The sequence below is a fragment of the Cucurbita maxima genome, unplaced genomic scaffold, assembly GCF_002738345.1.
Source record: "Cucurbita maxima cultivar Rimu unplaced genomic scaffold, Cmax_1.0 Cma_Scf00013, whole genome shotgun sequence".
Classification (NCBI taxonomy): domain Eukaryota; kingdom Viridiplantae; phylum Streptophyta; class Magnoliopsida; order Cucurbitales; family Cucurbitaceae; genus Cucurbita; species Cucurbita maxima.
Genome location: NW_019272029.1, coordinates 4209717 through 4229716, shown reverse-complemented (window position 1 = coordinate 4229716; position 20000 = coordinate 4209717). Strand labels below are relative to the sequence as shown.

At 37.6% G+C, this 20000-nt stretch overlaps 2 protein-coding genes across 3 annotated transcripts in view; both read left to right on the top strand.

Annotated features, from left to right (window-relative positions):
• Positions 1–4625, top strand: part of LOC111488564 (isomultiflorenol synthase) — a 5545-nt gene extending 920 nt beyond the window's left edge. The window contains exons 1-15 of one of the 2 annotated variants that reach the window (XM_023136365.1): positions 556–575; positions 661–936; positions 1479–1667; positions 1748–1832; positions 1915–2081; positions 2159–2350; positions 2437–2670; positions 2764–2886; positions 2972–3127; positions 3211–3257; positions 3342–3485; positions 3585–3762; positions 3858–3938; positions 4060–4143; positions 4239–4482. In XM_023136365.1, the coding sequence (XP_022992133.1) occupies positions 736–936; positions 1479–1667; positions 1748–1832; positions 1915–2081; positions 2159–2350; positions 2437–2670; positions 2764–2886; positions 2972–3127; positions 3211–3257; positions 3342–3485; positions 3585–3762; positions 3858–3938; positions 4060–4143; positions 4239–4370 (2013 nt within the window). In that variant the 5' untranslated portion in view covers positions 556–575; positions 661–735 and the 3' untranslated portion in view covers positions 4371–4482. Of the gene's footprint in view, positions 1–555; positions 576–660; positions 937–1478; positions 1668–1747; positions 1833–1914; positions 2082–2158; positions 2351–2436; positions 2671–2763; positions 2887–2971; positions 3128–3210; positions 3258–3341; positions 3486–3584; positions 3763–3857; positions 3939–4059; positions 4144–4238 lie in introns of those variants that run through there. The other variant, XM_023136364.1, reaches the window with a different exon arrangement.
• Positions 4626–11921: 7296 nt separating this feature from the next.
• The window catches only part of LOC111488556 (pyrophosphate-energized membrane proton pump 3), an 11512-nt gene continuing 3433 nt past the window's right edge, over positions 11922–20000 (top strand). The window contains exons 1-7 of the mRNA XM_023136349.1: positions 11922–12189; positions 12809–13179; positions 15989–16192; positions 17130–17281; positions 17391–17538; positions 17609–17741; positions 19020–19192. Of these exons, the coding sequence (XP_022992117.1) occupies positions 13087–13179; positions 15989–16192; positions 17130–17281; positions 17391–17538; positions 17609–17741; positions 19020–19192 (903 nt within the window). The 5' untranslated portion in view covers positions 11922–12189; positions 12809–13086. The remainder of the gene's footprint in view (positions 12190–12808; positions 13180–15988; positions 16193–17129; positions 17282–17390; positions 17539–17608; positions 17742–19019; positions 19193–20000) is intronic.

Sequence of the window (20000 nt, the reverse complement as noted above, 5' to 3'; positions counted from 1 at the left end):
AATTAAAGACGTTTTTATTTTTTATTTTTTATTTTTTATTTTACTCGGTCTCCGTTGGCTAACCTCCTAAGATTTATATTCATTTTCGTCCTTTTTCCTTTAATTATTATTATTATTATTTGGACTTTTAACAATTTTCTAGAATCAAAATGTTGATGATTGCGTTCTATCTAATCCAGAATTTTACCTTTTTAAGAAATTATTTTCTATTTTTTAATTATTAAATTAAAAACTTTTTTTTTTTTTTTTTAATTTTTTTTCCCTTTTCTCTCTCTTCTCTTCCTTCCTTCCGTCTTCTACCTTCTTCATTACACAGTAGTAAGACACCGACCGTTTTTTTTTTTTTTTTAATTTAAATTAATGCCATCGTCGATCAGTCCACCGTCGGCGCTCGTCCTCTACCGTCGTCGTTGCCCAGAAGCGCCGCCTTAGCCCTCCCTCTTTCTCGTTTTCCTCCCACGCACAGATCTCCCTCCTCTGTTTTATTGCCTTCATTATGTTTTTTATAATAAAAAGAGGAAGAAGAAGAAAGATCGGAGAGGAAATTTAGAAGGGGAAAAAATTTACAATCGTCCGTGAGAATCAGCAACGGCTACAACAAAATCATTTAATTAGAAAATTAGAAAAAAGAAATGTATAATTCTTATAATTTGGTTGCAGCTTCTGAGGGAGAAAAATTTCAAGCAAAGTATCCCACCGGTGAAGGTTGAAGATGGAGAAGAAATCACTTACGAAATGGCGTCCGATGCAATGAAGAGAGGGGCGTATTTCCTGGAGGCCATACAGTCGAGCGATGGACACTGGCCCAGCGAAACATCGGGGCCCCTATTTTACTTGTGCCCTCTGCTCATTTGCATGTACATCATGGGTTTTATGGATTCCGCTTTCAGTCCGGAGCACAAGAAGGAAATGATGCGCTACCTTTACAACCATCAGGTAGCTATTAAATTTAAGCTTCATTCGCTTTTACTTTCAGTTTTCGATAAATGCCCTAGGATCGTGTGTTCTTTGCTTAGATCTTTTCCTTAATTAGCGAACCTAGGACATGTTGGAGACTAGTTAAAGGGAAGATCGAGGTATATAAGCAAGAGATTGGCATGAGATCTGATCAAATTGGACATTATCATGTTCGTTGTCTTATCACGTGTTATCAAAGCCATACCCTTATTTGAACTTAGTTATTGTCAATAGTGATTCAAGTGTTGAACAAAGATGGAGCCTCAAAGGTGTCTTTGTGAGCCTTGAAGGTATTGTCGTAATATGACTTAGGTGTCCGAACAAAGAAGTTGTGAGTTTTGAAGGTGTAGTTATAGCGAAGATCCATGCTAAAACTCTATTGAACTAGCAATGTGTTCGAAAGAAGAGGAGTCATCTAAAATAGTGTTAGATGGATGGATGACTATTTAGGGAGAGGCTCGATAGTGTACTTTGTTCGAGGGGAGGATTCCCGCATTTGATTAATGTACTTATGTTCACAGAATGAAGACGGCGGATGGGGATTACACGTTGGTGGCCACAGTAACATGTTCTGCACGACCTTCAATTATATCTCTCTACGTTTACTTGGTGAAGAGCCTGACGTTGAGGCAGTTGCCAGAGGCAGAATCTGGATCCGTGACCACGGCGGCGTCACCTCCATACTCTCCTGGGGAAAGACGTGGCTCTCGGTATGCATAGTTTCTGGTTCATATCCTTTCTGTTGACATTATTATTAACTAACCATTGTTCTTTAATTGATGGGTTAAAGATATTAAACCTGTTCGACTGGTCTGCTAGCAACCCCATGCCTCCTGAGTATTGGATGTTTCCCACTTGGGTACCCATTCATCCATGTAAGTTCATATCAGTATCAATATTCACATAAAGTTCATATGACTGAATGCGTACTTAAATTCACGTGAATATATGATGCAGCTAACATGATGTGCTACACTAGAATCACCTACATGCCCATGTCTTACTTGTATGGCAAAAGGTTTCAAGCTCCTCTAACGCCTCTTGTTTTACAATTAAGAGACGAACTTCACACCCAAGCTTACGAGAAAATTAATTGGAGGAAAGTTCGTCACATGTGTGCTACGGTACAACCATAATCTATGGCTTAGTTAACCATTCTCTGTATAATATATATATGTATATAACTTAATTGATATTGCAGGAAGACCTGTACTTCCCACATCCCTTTGTCCAAGACCTGCTTTGGGACACTCTTTACATGCTCAGTGAACCACTCATGACCCGCTGGCCTTTCAACAAATTGATTCGCCAAAAGGCCCTCGACGAAACCATGAGGCACATTCATTATGAAGATGAAAACAGTCGCTACATTACCATTGGCTGCGTTGAAAAGGTTGAATTTGTGTTAATTCACGAGTTAGTTCATATGAATGTAACCATAATCTTAAATAATCTGGATTTTTGTGATTCTGTACACAGCCCTTATGCATGCTTGCTTGCTGGGTTGAAGATCCCAATAGTGAGCATGTGAAGAAGCATTTTGCCCGAATTCCTGATTACTTATGGATGGCTGAAGATGGCATGAAAATGCAGAGTTTTGGTAGCCAGTCGTGGGATGCTGCCCTCGCCATGCAAGCTCTGCTTGCTTGTAATATCACACATGAAATTGGCTCTGCGCTTAACAATGGCCATGAGTTCATCAAGAACTCCCAGGTGCGTGATAATTAAATGCTAGTTAGCTGCCCTGCCTTGCCTTGCCCTGCCCTGCTCTGCTCTCCTCTGACTAATATATATAAAAAATTGAAGGTTAGAAACAACCCTCCTGGTGACTACAAAAGTATGTTCCGCTACATGTCTAAAGGATCTTGGACATTTTCAGACTGTGACCATGGATGGCAAGTGTCTGACTGCACGGCCGAGAACTTGAAGGTGTCCTTCTGCCTTTGAATTCCATTTTCATTCATTATTTTGGTTCTGGGTTTGGCCATTAACAATGAAACTTATAAATTTCTAGTGTTGCCTGCTACTTTCGTTGCTACCACCGGAAATAGTCGGTGAGAAGATGGAACCTCAACGCTTCTACGATGCTGTTAATGTCATCCTGAACATGCAGAGCAAAAACGGAGGCTTACCAGCCTGGGAGCCAGCGTCTAGTTACTACTGGATGGAGGTAGCTACACACATGGTTAATTCATTATTGATCTCTCCATAACTCCATCACATTCCTCTAATAGTATGTTGTATTTTGTTTAGTGGCTGAATCCAGTGGAATTTCTTGAAGATCTAATCATCGAGCACCAGTATGGTTCATGAACATTCTCTTAAAGTTCTGGTTTTGTTGAGAATTTTATGTTATTATTATGGTAATGATGAATGGTTCACAGGCATGTGGAGTGCACCTCATCAGCGTTGCAGGCCATACTCTTGTTTAGGAAACAATACCCAGAACACAGAAAGAAAGAGATCAATAATTTCATCAACAAGGCGGTTCAGTTTCTTCAGGACATACAATTGCCTGATGGTTCTTGGTAAGGCATGCATTAAATACATAAGCAGCATTTGTTCTTGTTTTTAATGGCGAATCAGTGACAGAGCTGATATGAACAAAATTACCATTCATTGCATAGGTATGGAAATTGGGGGATTTGCTATACTTATGGAACGTGGTTCGCGCTTAAGGCGTTGTCGATGGCGGGGAAGACTTACGAAAATTGTGAGGCGCTTCGTAAAGGTGCCAATTTTCTTATCAAGATACAGAATCCAGAAGGAGGGTTTGGAGAGAGCTACTTGTCATGTCCTTACAAGGTAACCACATCCATATTTGTTAGTCAGATCTTAGCTTAGGCGTTGATGTAGCAATAGCTTAGAACGATGTGGTGATCCAAATTTTTGTTCTGTAGAGATATATACCGCTCGATGGGAAACGATCAAATTTGGTGCAAACGGCTTGGGGCATGATGGGTTTGATAGCTGCAGGACAGGCAAGCCCCCTGCACCTCTCTCCCTTTCTAATCTTTCCTGCTACAAATTTTGACGACTAATTGGCAAAACACTTTTTTTAAACAAAATACTAACGGTTTCCATTCAAAACAAACACAACAGGCGGATGTAGACCCGGGTCCCATTCATCGAGCAGCCAAGTTGTTGATCAATTCTCAAACTGAAGATGGTGATTTTCCTCAAGAGGTGGGTGCCATGTTTGTTCTTCCTTCTAAAACATACCCCTAATGAATACATACAAGAAGGAATGGTTACTTAATTATGTTGTTAAACATGCGCAGGAAATTACTGGAGAGTTCTTCAAAAATTGCACCTTGCACTTCGCAGCATTTAGAGAAGTTTTTCCTGTGATGGCACTGGGAGAATACTGTAACAAGGTTCCGTTGCCTTCCAAGAAGAACACTATAAATTAAGGTTTTAAATTACACGACAAATATATTATGTTCTTAAAGGATCACATGTAATATAATAACTGTACTTGAGCACAGTTTTTAGGCGCCACATCTATTATGTTTCTTTTGCAACCTATTGTTTTGTTTTGTTTTGTTTTGTTTTTTTTTTAATTTTTCACTTGGATGTATTAAAACTTTAGCTACATTTACGAGCACAAAAGATTTGCTCCAAAATTAAATATTTGTATGTGCATTATATTTTCATTCATTTATGTGTATTTTAGACGATGTCACTTGGTTTCTTTTCGCTCTTGTGATGACTTATGACGATATAATAGTAATTCCTATCAAAACGATTTTCGAGGTTTCAAATATCAAATTGTGACTAAAAGATAAGATAAAACATTAAATTAGATTAAAAAAAATGAAATTAAGTCTTTGAGGTTATTAAAATGGGTAATATGAGTCTAGGCTTAGGTTACAAATTTCAAAGTACAAAAGACCTACAATACACAGACGAACCGGGACAATCCCACAATTTCTTAACACTTCCCTACTTCGATTGATAGTCAATGAACTCCTGAAAAAGAAATGAGGAATGGGGTGAGTATAAAAATACTTAATAAGCAGCCGATTTGTAGGCTCTTATCACATCCAATACTTAGTAGATATTCCCAGGTTTCCCTCTAGGCTCTAGGAAGTTCGACCTAATTCTACAATTATTTGAGCTTCTAGGAAGGCCTCGAAGCTGTTCGAAGCTGTTCTCTTACATGCATAGACCCTATCGGAGTCTAAAAACTGTTCACTGGGATTTAGCATCGCATATCTCCTATACAATGAATCTCATCTCGAGGTGAACCAAATTTCTATTCTCATACTTAGTAAGCTTGCATAGGCACAATAGTGAACGATCGATATCTTGGGTTGAGACACGACCTCCTCATATCTCATATGACAGTGTAGTGTCTCATCTGAATACATCTATGTAAAGTTAACTAGTGACTCTTCCACAATAAAACCATACAGTCAACGTTTGGAGGAGTGACCTTGTGTACTTACCAGCTACTCAATTTGCCCATATGGTCCCTTCCCCTTTCTTAGGGCGTGTTTACAATATAGCAAGCCTCTTGAAAGAGCCCCTTACAATTTGCATACATGATAATGGCGTTCATCATGTTAAACTAGTTATGTATCCCTCCCTCAGGACAAGTTAAGCTCTTGACACATTTTTACCCATAAAAGTAACTCCTTAAATGGTCGCAACTCGTATGCATGGTTTCTTAGATGTCTGCTACTTAGTAAGGACACTATTGAGTCTGAACTAGGTGACACCAAATACTGCTACTGAGGTATCAAAAAAAAGACGACCGAAATTTGGTGATACCGTTCATGTTACTAGCGGCCTCGTAAGCTCTCTTTAATTTTCTTAGATATCATGAAGGTTTACTAGATTTTTAGAGCATCTAAGCAATTTATATCTCATCCTAGATTTCTATGAAGCTCAAGACTAGCTCCTCAGCCCCGATTCAATTTCTGGGATCACTAAAGTCTAGACCTCTAATTGTCACTCATGATCCTATGCTACTCAGTCTACTAGAAACGTTTGACCTAGGTCAATGTGAAAACTGCTCTAGCTCTAGCACCCCAATTCTTAACATACATTCATGCATGCTTATTAGGAATTTGAACCGATAGCCCAAATCACGAAATTCATAATCTAATCATTCATATAAGATCAATGGTGAGATAATAACCATTGATCACTCGGAGCATAGATCACAATAAATTGCCCTTTTAAAGTCCTGAACATGCACATTCTAACCATCCAAAACAAGATATGCTTGCTGGCAAGCACGTCCTAACGATCGCTACAAGTATTACTTAAAGAAAGTTTGAATGACTACTTACATGGATGAAACATGCATTCCCAAACTAGCTTTTCTACGTGTTAAGGGACTCCAAATTTTCTGAAATTACTTTAGTAGGTCCTAATTCAAGTGAAATTTTGGAAAGTATCAAAATCGGGGTGAAAAATAGTCGAACGAGCGAAAAAGCTCACCTCATGTGTCTACACATGCACACAAGGCTTCCTATGCACGGTTTGGTGGACCAGGTCAGGTCGATTTGGGCTAGAGTGGGATGCGGTTTGGGTTGGTTCTTCATCTCCCTCTAATGGTACAATGTGTCATAATTGCACTATTGTGTCAGTAGTTCAACAATTGTGCGACACTTGTTCTAAACTAACAAACAAGTCAACTGTGTGAAAATCAAACTTTATAGACAATCTTGACATATGATCGAGCTTTGAGTCATGTTTGAGATAAATGCTTTAGAAAATGTGAGCGAGGAAATGATTTGAAAACAATTTGAAAAAAAAAAAATAGTAGGCTAAAAACAAATAAGAAACAACCGCGACTTTGATAGCATATAATCCAGGTAGGAAAATTTGACAACTAGTCACGTCCACTGTAATACATTTTTAGACATTTTATCACTGATGGATCATTTTGGTCAATGGTCATACATCCCCGTATTGACATGACAGGAATAGTAGACATAACTACACATGAAAGCCAGTAAAATGAGTTTGGAATGGGCATGCGACCATGGACAACACGCCTCGAATAAGCATGATCAGGACATCCAACATGCAATACATCTTGGACAAACTTAGTGATGTAGGATGAGACTAACTTCAGGTCTCTCGATGTGCTTCTAGTTGATCTCAACATTGTGGAGTCTCTTCCAATCTACCAATGACGGTTCATGGAATCTTCACATCTTCTTTGTTAGAGTCTCTCCTACTTTCTTCAAGGTGAAATTCTTTTTCGTGGCATGAGGTCGTACCACCTCCTTGTGTCTAGTGTCTTCCTGGTCGGGATAACAATGTTTCAAGTTACTAACGTGGACAATTGGGCTAGTTTGCATCCATGTGAGCAATTGAATCCTATACGATGCCTTCATGACCTTCTTAATGAGTTCGATTGGTCCATGATATTTTTCCACTAGTCGTTGGTCCTTGCTACTTTGAAATCGGAGTTGATATAACCTTAACTTGATTATAACTTTTTCTCCATTTTGGAATGATTGTGGTTGATGTTTCCAACTGACCCTTTTTTCATCCGTTTGAATGGTCTTCCCGAGTAAACATGAGTTACTTTGGAGGTTTGTCTCCTCTCTTCAGTGAAGGTGTTTGGCTTGGGGTTTTTCCCCAACATTTGGATGATCACTAATAACAATCTTTGCGAGCATGATGAAATTTCAACCAGCTACTTAGCTGCTTGTGAAGCTCAACTAGCTTAGGTTGAGCCGTGTAATACACATTTGTGGCAGGCAATCTTGCCCCCGATATTGAATCAATTTCATGATTTATCTCCCTATGTGGGGATAAATCCTTAGTTTGACCTTTTGGTCTTGCGTCGTGGTGTTCCTCTAGCGACTAGAGGTTTCTTTTGGAGTTAGCTCACTCGAGCTTTCCTCCTCAACCATGACAATGATAGTGTGGGTTCATCCTGGGTAAGATCCCTTTTCAACTATGGGTAAGATCCCTTTTCAACTTTAGCGTCAACATCATCTTCACCCTTTTTAGTTGGGGGTTAGTTTAAATGATGGTGGGGTTGTACCCCATTACTACTAAGAATTTTGCCAAGGGAATGTGAATGAATTTTGTTCGAGTAGGAAATCCATCCCTAACATGATGTCGAAGTCGTCCATCTTGACTATCATAAAATCAGTTTGTCTAGTCCAATTCCCCATCTTAATTGGAGTTATCTTTGCAACTCCTGAGATAGGTAGGGTCGTTGAATTACCAGCTTTCATTTTCCTGTATCTCGATGCCAGAGGAAGTTCAAGCGTTTCACTTTGATCTCCATCGTGAAGTTGTGGGTAGCTCTAAATTCGACAATAGTGTTCTTGGCAGCACTATGGTTAATCCAGGCCTCTACATACATAAGACCCCATTTCACTAGTTCTTATATCTCTTCCATTCTCTTCTAGAGAGCAGACAAATACTTTAGTGCCCTCATGCGGGGTGCTCAACGTTTTCGACTAACAATGTTTCAACTTTCGAATTCGTTTCAAAATTTTCTTGGAAGACATAAAATGTCGCCTTTTATGGGCATCTGATTCTCGATTCGTCCTTTACATATGAAGTAGAGCGAGGACCCTTGAATGAGACTGTTCTGATTGTGAGGTCTCCGTCCGGGAGTTCTACCTCTTTGTTGGGAGAATTCATTATGACCTCCTCCAGCTTTAAGGTTGTCGACTCCCTTGTCTTTGGAGAAATTGGGTCGATAATTTTATTACCCCCACTTGCAAAAGCCTAGTTTTGCCTTACGTCTTGGGATTAATGGTAGCTAAGGTTAAATAGTCGTTTGCCTGTGGCATAGGCCATGGAAGGTTAAACAGTATTTGTGGCTCAAAAGTACTATTCAATGTCAAAGATAAAGTTCTGTTGAGCCTTGGCATCTCGAACCCCACAGAAGAGCTTGACCTTCGGGTTCTTTGTCTTGTTATATTAGATTGCACCCTGAGTTGGAGTTTGGTTTCCCCTTGTTTTCATGGTGAGGTTTAGTCTAACGCTCATAACCACCACTTCAATCCTGACTACTCTAAGGGTTACTCTTAAAACCTCAGACATTTCTAAGACCATATGAATGATTGCTTCTTTCATTCAAACAACAGAATTCGTTAAGCTATACCAAACTCATAGCCACCAACAGCTGCGACCTTGTCTTCTAGGACCTCGATCCTAACCACTAATTCACGGATGAACGTTGCCTCAATGCAACCTACCATTTCATCGATCTTTTCGAATTTAGTGGCAATCTCGTTTATGTGAGACTCCAAAAGCCCCATTTTGTCACGAACTTTACTCAGGCAAAGCAACTGATCTTTGTTTTGCTGCAAACATATTTGTTTACCATGATTCACGGAGTCAACTCAAATCTGATACCACTTGTCACAATCGCACTCTTAAGATAGCTGGACAACGATTTTGTGGCACTTGTTCTAACCGAGCGAACAAGTCACTTGTGTAAAAGTCAAAGTTTGTGGAGAATCTTCACGTATGATCTAGCCTCAAGTCACATTTGAGAGAAATATCTTCGAAAATGTGAGCGGGGAAATGAGTTGAAAATAATTTGAAAGAAAGTAATGTTATAGACTAAAAGTGAATAAGCAACAATAACGTATAAGCTAGGTATAAAAAATTGACAACTAGTCACGTCTTTTTCCAGTAGATTTGGAGATATTTTAGCCCTAGTACATGTAGACATTATTTTGGTGAATGGTCATGTATGTCTATATAGACATGACATGAATAGTAAATATCTAACTACCCATGAAAGCAAGTAAAAGAGATTTGAAACGGCCATGCAGTCGTTCACAACATGCCCTAAATAAGCATAACTGGGATATTCAACTCGCGGTCATAGGCAACACACCTTGGATAAGCGTGACCATGACACAACCCGTGGCTTGTCTGCACACTTGATGTGTGCCTCCCTCGATGGCCAACGTGTGTTGCTCCTAATGCTTGTCGTGTTCCTTCGCCTGTCGCCATACATGTTGCACCTTCCTTTGCCTGACACACATCTCAATTGCTGCATGACATGTGTCTCTCTCCTTCCTTAGCGCTTGCATCAATTCTAGAATTCCTTCGGTTTTCATAACTTTTTCTACCTAACTCGATTCAACTTAATTCCGATGAAACTAACTTCTTACTAATTTTGAGGCTTGTCAGAATTTTGACTTGAGATTTCTTCACGAAAGATGTGTCATATCCTTCCTAGAAGAACATACTTAGAACCTAATTCCAAATAAATCTCTCAGTCCGTAGGAATTTGAGACTAAAAATTTGAAACTATTACCTCTCGTTCTTCTTCAACTCTTGACGATTTTGGAGGATTTAAGAGTCCCGGCTGAGCTCTTAGAAGCTTTTGAGAAAGTCTCATGAAGAGACTTTGACCGAAAAATGATTCTAGGTGGCCGAGTCGAAACACCGACGACATTTCCTTTTTCTCCAAACTTCCTTCTCTCTTCTTCTTTTTCTTTCGTTCTTCTTCTTTTTTTTATTTTCTTCGTTCTTAATCATCCGATCAAGTCACTTATAGACTCCCTCATTACGAAAAATGGGTAAAAATGACCAAAATACATTTTCACGGACCACTTTTTCCAAGCATTTCTCTCTTCTAAATTATCTCGAAATTGACTTATAATATCCTTGATAAAATCTCCTAGGTTGAAACTTTAAAGAAAGTCGAGTATTTAATTCTCGTGGGAGTGAGTGTTACGATTTCTTCGATTCCAAACATTGGAATATTTTTTTTTTAATTTCTTAACCTTTTATTTTGTTTAATTATAAATAATTTAAAGTCAATAAAAAACAATATTTGTTTCAAAAATTCTTTAAAAATATTTGTCACTAAGTTCTCGATTAGTTACATATAATCACAATCAAAGAACGAAAATGAAAATATTTAAGTGCTTACTATTAAAATATATTATAATAATTAATTATAAAATAATAATTAGTTATGGAATATATTTTAGATATTCGTAATTAGTTAATATTTTTTTTTATGATTTGATTAGTAATATATTTTATTTTATTTTCTAGATTTAATTAGTTTATATTTTTAAACTCGTATTCTATTGTCCACAAAATTGGACTTTACATCTAGGCTTTTGATTCCACCCATGCTTGCTCTTTCAATCCAATGCAAATTTGACAATCTCATTCCTATCCAATTTATGTATTTAAAAGTCAATGGTTCAACTGTTTGAATTTTGAAAAAAATATATATTAAAGTAAATATATAACGGTACAGTAGATCTTGTCATCATCATCCTCCCTAAAAGTCCGAGCATAACTAACTTTAAGATAGATATGAATAAGACAATTTGAAAATAGGAATGTACATTTTTTAACTGTATATAAGCTATATCTTCCTAACGTATTATAACATCTATTATACCTATACAAAAATACTATAAAAAGTCTACTTTTAATAACATTAGTAGTTAGGACTTACGAAAAACGCTATCAAAAGTTTAAAGCATTTTTTGGTATGTCAACAAAGTTCTAAACAATACCCAAAAATTAAAATTTTGTTTTAGTGGAAATTTACTGCAATCAAATTATTATTTGGCTAAGGACTCTAAATGATCGCTTAGTGATAAAGGAGGTAAGGGTGCAAAGATATCTAGGAGATTTGTTTGGAAACAGCCATCCTTGGAAGAGTGCATAATAGCTCACTGATCGAGCGCTATTGTGCCGAAGATGAACGGGACTAAGCAATCTGTCGAGCTTGTGGGATGCAAAAATGCAACGTTTGGGGAGCACTCGTGCGATCAATGGCGACGATGAGAAAGCGAGAATGTCGACTTGAGTAAAGCAAAGATCGGTGAGAATCTAATGTCTCGAGAATCAATTTGTTATTTTTAAAATAATATTTAAATGGAATTAAAAAAAGAAGATGGAATAACGGAAAGAATGCGGGAAATGGAAGGGAATTAATTGGCTGGCGGCCGTTAAACAAAGGGGAAATAAATAGACGGCAAAATTGGGGGAGAAGGGATACCCCACTCATTCTCGTCGTTGACCACACCCCGCAGCGGGGCTCCGTTCTTTGGAATTGGATCAGCCCAATCGCTCTCTATACCTTCCAATCCATTTACACTTATTTGTTTGAGGTTGCCAAGGCCGATCACCGCTTCAACAAAGCGTTTACGAGGTCAGGTGAAGAGGAAGAAGAAGGAGGTGGTAATCGATCCTCGGAGTTGCATTACTTCAAGCTGCATCGTTAGTCCTTAAAGCATTTTGCCTAACTTCATTCAGGTGGTAATCGATCTTCTTCTTTTTTAGCTTCTTACCCTTAGATCTCTGTCTCTGATCCTTGTTCTTGGCTTGGAAGATCGGCTGTACATCCGCCCTTTTCTCTCATCTGGTTCGCTTTGTCGTTTCTTCATGGAGTACATCGTTTAGGGTTTTGATGCGGATGGGCTTGCATTTCCTTTACATTGCCCCATTTCGTTTGTAGAACGTTGAATGGTGATCAACTTAAGCCGCCTCATCTTAATATGCACTAGCTTTTGTTTCGGAATTCAATTCTTGTATTGAAAGTTTTCGGCTTTACGAGTCGTACTATGGCCCTAGCTTTTGTTTTCGTAATTCAATTCGCGTTTTTTAGATTTTACGAGACGTACCACCTTAGCACTAACTCCTTCAGCAGCGATGTGAAGGAGTTAAGTCGATTAGGCTTCAGAATTACGTGTTTTATAACCGCTTTCCATCATTTTTCTACCTTATTCCAGTTTCGGCGAACTCTGTTTTGTTCTTAGTTTTTTTCTCCCTTGTTAATCTTTTCTAAGAAATTTCCATTTGACCATTCCATCACATAACCCATATAACGATTTAAGTTTACTTTATTTTGAAATTCAATTTTCATCTGTATCAGGAGGCACGTTTGGTTTGAATTACCACACTTCATCTTATTTACTGGAGAACAAAGTGAATGGAAGTAGCTTTCAAGTAGATTTGAAGGTTCTCTAGTCCATGAACAGTGAATTCCTGGCTGTTCTCTTGTAATTGGTGCTTTTGTTATTCTAATCTGTGGCTGGTTAGTTAGGAATTTCCAAAATTCAGCGACCAGGATCAGGGGGCGATTTGCCCCAGGGTGGCGAGTTCAACCCTTATCCTATTGCACGGAGGGTAAATTCCTCTCATACCGTGGTCATGGATGATGACATTGAGAGTGCTAGTTTGGGGGTATACCAAGACAGACAAAGGACTTTCCCCGACATGCGTAGTAAAGTCAACACCCCATTGGTAAGTAGCCTATCCCTGTCAATTTTAATTCCATTGTATGTTGATACATTTAGTGCTGGACTGTAAAACGTGACTATCTGACTTGTACTATGTGCTTCTAGTGTGTTCTCTTCTTAATGACATAGCAAGCAATATTATGTAGGTACATGGTTGTTTATCCGCTTAGCATATTACACAACTGAATTTGATTGATGTTATAATTGAATTAAATTGCGTCATCTTATTATGCACTGGTATTGGATTTTACAGCTTTTAGGACTTTAATTTTATAATTTATTTTACTGCTTTGTTATCTATTTTATTTTCCAGTTTTAGAGTTATCCCTTGGAAGGATTTTGAAGAAGTGTTGGGATTCCAAAAGGGTTTAAGTTTTGTTGTGGAAACTTGCTGTTAGAATGTTAGAATGTTGTGTCTAAACTGAACATTATCTCCAAGTTGGTCTGTGCTTTGCAAGGAAAAGGAGGAAAGTCAGGAACAAGTTCTCTCTCAAGATCAGTCAATTAGAAAATCTTGGGGACATGGCAAGGTTAAAGACTATTTTTTTTTTTTCTTTTGGAAAGATACTTGGTTGGGAGAGCCCATGTTGTTAGATGGATGAAGGAGAAGCTCTATGAGAACAGTCCGACTAAGAGTATGAGGAAGTTTAACTAGTTTATTTTGACGTTGATTTGATTGACGCATGAACCATTGGATTTTTTAGGGTGTTTAAGGGGTTTAGCTCCTTTTAGATTTGGAAATGTTTGGTTAGATGCTTCTTCATTTTTGGGAAATATTAGATGGTAGAATCGAAGTCCCTAACGGGTGGGCTGGTTATAGGATCATGGAAAAACTTAAAAAGGGTTGAAGCATCATAATATTCCTTGGAACAAGGAGGCTTTTGGGAACGTAGTTGATAAAAGAATGTTCCCACTTATAGCAAAATGACGAACCAAGACAGAGGGAGGAGCATGGTTCATGTCATGACACCCATCAAAAGGCTGAAAGAATTTCTTTTCATTTAAGTTGTTGGAAGTGACCCTCATTGAACAACATACATGATATCAAAAAAAGTAAGCTCAGTTGGCATAAAGAAGGGGATGAAGACACTTCCTTTTTCACTAATGGACTATAATGATTAAGAATCAGAATTTCATTTCTATGATTGAAAGTGGAGTGAGAGATAGCAGAAGTTATTAGGTTCTTTTATAAGCTGTACTCCAAATATGAGGACCTTAGGCTTACTCTTGAAGGGATTTATTAGGATCTTTAGATTCTCTGGGTAGGGTGTTGTTGAAAAGGCCTTTCTAAGAAGAAGAAATTCTTTTTGCTATTCATGAAATAGGTAGCCTCAAATCCTTTGGACCTGATGATGACATGAGAATTTTGTAAAAATATTGGAACATCCTGAAATTTGATTTAGTAAGGGTGTTCCAGGAGTTCTCTGATAACAACATTATCACAGGAAAACAAACGAGACAAACATTTGTTTAATCCCAAAGAAGAAGGTTTTCAAAGTTAGTGATCTTCGCTCAATTAGTTTGGTTTCTTTCCTTTACAAAATTATTGCCAAGTCCTTCTTGAGTGGTTGAAGAAGGTTCTCTCTTTCACCATAAATGACGGTCAAGAAAGAAAAAGGGGCTTTGTTTTCAAACAAGACCTTGAAAAGGCTTAAGATAAGGTTGATTGGACTTCGTTGATTCAATTATGGACTTGAAAGGCTTTGGTTGTTCGTGGATGAGAACATAGACGGTCTGTTTCCACGTCGAACTGCTTAGTCATGATTAATGGCAAGCCTATGGCTGGAAGAGGCTTGCGGCAAGGAAACCCTTTATTTCCCTTTTCCTTTGCCATTATTGAGGATGCATTCAGCCAAATGCTTCATTATTGTCAAGAGCACAAAATCTTAAAAGGTTTCCGGTTAGGGGAGACTTTGGCAGGTGTCACACCTCCAAAACGCTGATGACACCATTTTTTTTGTCCAAATGAGAAGGAGATTTTTAGGAGTTGACCGCTGATTTTGCGGATCTTCTTAAGGAGCGTGTTCGGCTCTAAATTATCAAAGACTTCATTGGTTGGCATAAATGTGTATGTGGAGGAGGTTGGGGTTATGGCTTCTTTTGGTTGTCATACTTTGCCCATCAATTACTTGGGATATCCTCTTGGTGAAAACCATCACAAATATACTTTTGGGGTCCTCATTGAAAAAAGTGAAAGCTAAGTTGGAGGGAGGAGCCTTCTTCTTTCAAAAGGGTTGAGGGTCACCCTTGTTCATTACTTAACAACTTGCCTATCCACCATTTTTCTCGCCTTAGGGCTCCAAAGAATTTGACTTAAGTCCATGGAAAAGATTATTAGAGATTTCATTTGGAATCGCGAGGTGTACAAGCCAGGTTGCAACTTAGTGAATGGGAGTGGCAGCTTTGCCTATGTCGCTTGGTGGGCTTGAATAAGACTTTTAAGATGGTGAGAAGTCCAGTTGTTGCAGCTTTGCGTGATAGATTAAAGAGAAGATAAGTTTACTGAGAAACAAATAATTTGCGGCAGATGTCATCTAACTGACAAAACGTTAGAGTTTATTTTCTGCTGCAAACAATCAAGTTGACATTTGCATTGTCCTTCCTTTTTTTTTCTCAACTCTGGGGCTAATATATTTTTTTGGGCTTTTGTTTATGTATGGTTTCTATTTTTGTTCTTCCATTCATCTTCGATTAGGGTTGTACTTCTCATGTTAGTATTCTATATTTTCATTTTCTGTGTTATAGAATAATTCTCACTTATTTGTGCTTTGAATTTTTGCAAAGATTAAGTATTGACCTTGTCCTTTTTGCAGATATTTCGAATTTTGATGGGGATAAATATTCGTGTTCTCTTAGTACTTCTTCTGTTCGCATTTGGATTAATATTCTACGTTGGAGCAAGAACTTCCCCTATTATTGTGTTTGTCTTCTCGGTTTGCATTGTCAGCTTCTGCTTTTCAATATATCTCACCAAATGGGTGCTCTCGAAAGATGAAGGGCCACCGGAGATGGCTCAGGTACATCTTAGGACTTGTATTTTATAAACTTCTTGGAGGTTTCTGTGAACTTTTTGACGTGCTTTATATATATATATATTTATTTATTTATTTATCATATTTGTCATCGTCATCTTCATCATCATTATTATTGCATACAAATGCATTTTGCTTCAATAATTAGCATGTAGTGTGATATTAATGGATCAGACTTAGCTTGATTTAGTGACTGAGTTGGTCAGTCTACTGTAGTGCTTTATTGATGTCTGGTAAAGTTTTTACTACGGCACCAAGAAATTGACCATTCTTTTATGACTAATGTATTTTGTAACTAAGAAGTTACAATTCAAACCAATTTGTCAATCTTCTTGGTAGCTTTTTTGGCTATTGGGGATTAGATACCGTGCTTCTACCCTCATAGTAATTTTTATCCTATTAACAATAATAAAAAAAAGAAAGAAGGAAAGAAAGAAAGCAAGAAAGAAATATGACAATAGAATCAGTCTTGAGAAGGGTCACTGTTGGGGACTCTTCTCTTGAATTGTTACTTTTGGGGTCTTTGATCAACTCCTCGAAAAGTTCATTTTGGAATTTGATTGGAAATATTATTCAGTGCTAAGCATATGATCTCTAATAGTATCATGGAAGCAATTATGAATTCTCTGTTGATTAGGGGTTACTAAAAAGGAGAAATACAAATGGTTGGTGTACTCTGATATCCTATTTACCTTAAAGTTTTTCTCAAGGGATTTATGGGTCTTGTATTCATTTATCTATTCTACATGGTGGCTGTCACTTTTTCTTGTTGTCTGTGATGATGTTTTGTTGCGGACATCCCATTTATCCAGAAAACAATGTGGTCCATGTTACTATGTACCTTCCATTCTATGGAATTTGTCTCCTAGTTAAACCATTGTTCTTGACTTTTCTTTGTTTCTGTCTCTTTCGCTGTTTTTAGATTTCAGAAGCAATACGTGATGGGGCAGAAGGTTTCTTTAGGACGCAGTATAGTACCATCTCTAAAATGGCTATGTTACTTGCAGTAGTGATTCTTTGCATATACTTGTTTCGTAGTACTACTCCTCAACAAGAATCTTCTGGAATAGGGAGGTGGGAAATCTTATACAACTAAATGTAGTCTTAAGCTTTCCTCGTGATCTTTTCTCCTGTCTTCGTTTTTTTTTTTGGTCAAATATTTTTATTGAACCAAATATTGCAGGTCAACAACTGCCTATATTACTGTTGCAGCATTTCTGTTAGGAGCCTTGTGCTCAGGTATTGCAGGGTATGTTGGAATGTGGGTTTCAGTTCGTGCGAATGTCAGGGTCTCTAGTGCTGCCAGACGGTCTGCAAGGGAGGCATTGCAGGTTGCCTTTTCTTCCAGTTAACTATCTGAGATAGTTTTTTGTCCATACCTTACTTGGGAATGTTCTGCAGATTGCTGTTCGGGCTGGTGGTTTTTCTGCCATAGTTGTTGTTGGCATGGCTGTTATTGGTATAGCCATCCTGTATGCTTCCTTTCATGTTTGGTTGGATGTGGGTTCGCCAGGTTCAACCAAGGTTACCGACTGTAAGTGACTCCTTCCTTTGCATTTTTTTTATTGGAGAACCTAGTACATAATGTTTACACTCCCTTGACTTAGACCTCCCGGAACAGACATCTAAGAAGCATGGACACTCTAGTTTGTGACATGTGTTAGACATTTGGACTCCCTGATACTCATTGAACATATATTGGACCTTTGTCAGCGAAATAGATGTGTTAGACACACTATGTATAAAGTCAATATACTAATCACCTGACTTTGAATAAATTTTCAGAACGAAATATATCAAATTCATTTTTTAAGCATATAAATGAATAAAAAATGGCTTTGATTTTCTTCTAAAAAATATTTTTTAATAAATGTGTCCTTTTTGTGTCCTGGATTTTAAAAAAATTATGAGTCACCATATCCATGTCTTATCGTATTTGTGCCTTGTTTCCATAATCTGTGCTTCTTAGATGGACATATAAAAAATCTACCATTTCCTTGCTTGGAGTTAGTTGATGCTTGTAATTTGTTAACCTCAGTTTCGCCGTTCATCATTCCTGGTTGTGATCAAAGTGGACTGTATTTGAAGTATGATAGGATGTCTAGCTTACAGTGCATCTAACTTTAGTTAGACTATAAATATATACTGGCATCAGAACGCTGACATTCAAAACCATGTGTGCCAATTTTTTTTTTTTTTTTTTTATCTGATGTACTTATCGGAGTATTATAGTAAGACACTTAATATGATGCAGAAGAAGCCTTCTGACCTTACTATTGAGTTGGTGCACTTTATTTTAAAAAAATAGAAGAGAATTGGGAAAACCTATCGTTCTTTGCAATCCATTATGTGATAGATAGAGGGGGCTCAATGTTTCTTGAAAGTTGGGCAGCTTGGAAAAGAACTATATACTTTAAATGCCACATGGAAATGGTTAGGGTGGAATATGGAGAGCTGTTGGGATGAATACAGTTAAAACTTTTTTATGGGATGTGGTTAGAAAGAAATGAGAGAATATAAAATGCTCTGAGGATAGATAGATATTAGTACGAGGCTTTTCCTGGCCAAATTTCTATAGTAATCTTGGTGTCTACTTCCTAAAATCTTCCGTAATTACACATCAGTTGGAAATTAATGCTAGATGAGGTGGTTTCCTATAGACCCCTTAGAGGCATTCAGTGCTGGGTAGTTTGTCTTATAACTCTTCACCAACCAATGAAATGTGCATCTTTTTCCTACAAAATCATGTTGCCTTTTTTAGGTAGCTATTTTATTAGTTTCTTCATTCTGGTGTATGCAATGTATCTTGCAGTGCCTCTTCTCCTTGTGGGTTATGGTTTTGGGGCTTCTTTCGTTGCCCTATTTGCTCAGTTGGGTGGTGGTATCTATACTAAAGCTGCTGATGTTGGAGCAGACCTTGTTGGAAAGGTTGAGCAGGGGATACCAGAAGATGATCCTAGAAATCCTGCTGTTATTGCAGATCTGGTGATTGCTCCTCTCTTCTTGCTTTCCTGATTTAAGAGACTGATTATTTAAGAGCTCCGATTATGTATTATATCCTAGTATTGCTATTTTTAGTATATTGATTGGAATGAAATCTCATTTGTTGCCTTCTTGATTAAAAAGAATGTTTATCAGGCATCTGCAGACTTGTATCGGTGGCCTATCTGCTCATTTAAGCTTTTCTAATTGCAAGTTGCATCTTGATGGATTCTTGCTTATCGTGTTCTTATAGATTCTTTTTATTCTTCTTTTTAGATGACTTATAATTTGGTACGATAGTTAGATACATAAAATTGACCAACTAAGGATCTAGCTTTGTTGCACTTGTGGGTGGAAACTGGTTAAGGACTTAAGGGTTAAACATGATGTGAAAACGGATATTAGAAAGATATGTGCATATGGACACTTTTTCTTATTTGGATAATAAAATATTATCAACTCAAACAAAAATTATTACTACTGAACCGTCTTTGTTTGAAGTATCTTCCATCTACGTGGAAATCCTTTATACACTTTGTGAAACTTGCTTAAGAGATTTTTATAAATATTGGATCTCCCCATTGTTTTTATGTGCCGTTTTGAAATGGCCCTCCAATTTGCGTTGTGCTTTGTTACTAAGCTTTCCCAGATTAAATGCCCTGATACCAAATTGTAAGACATCTCCTTGCAATGAAAATTTCAAGACAAACACTCATGAGAACCATAAAATTGATTGTAGTTTTGTAAAAAAAAAAAAAAAAAAAAAAAAAAAAAAAAAAAAAAAAAAAAAAAAAAAAAAAAAAAAAAAAAA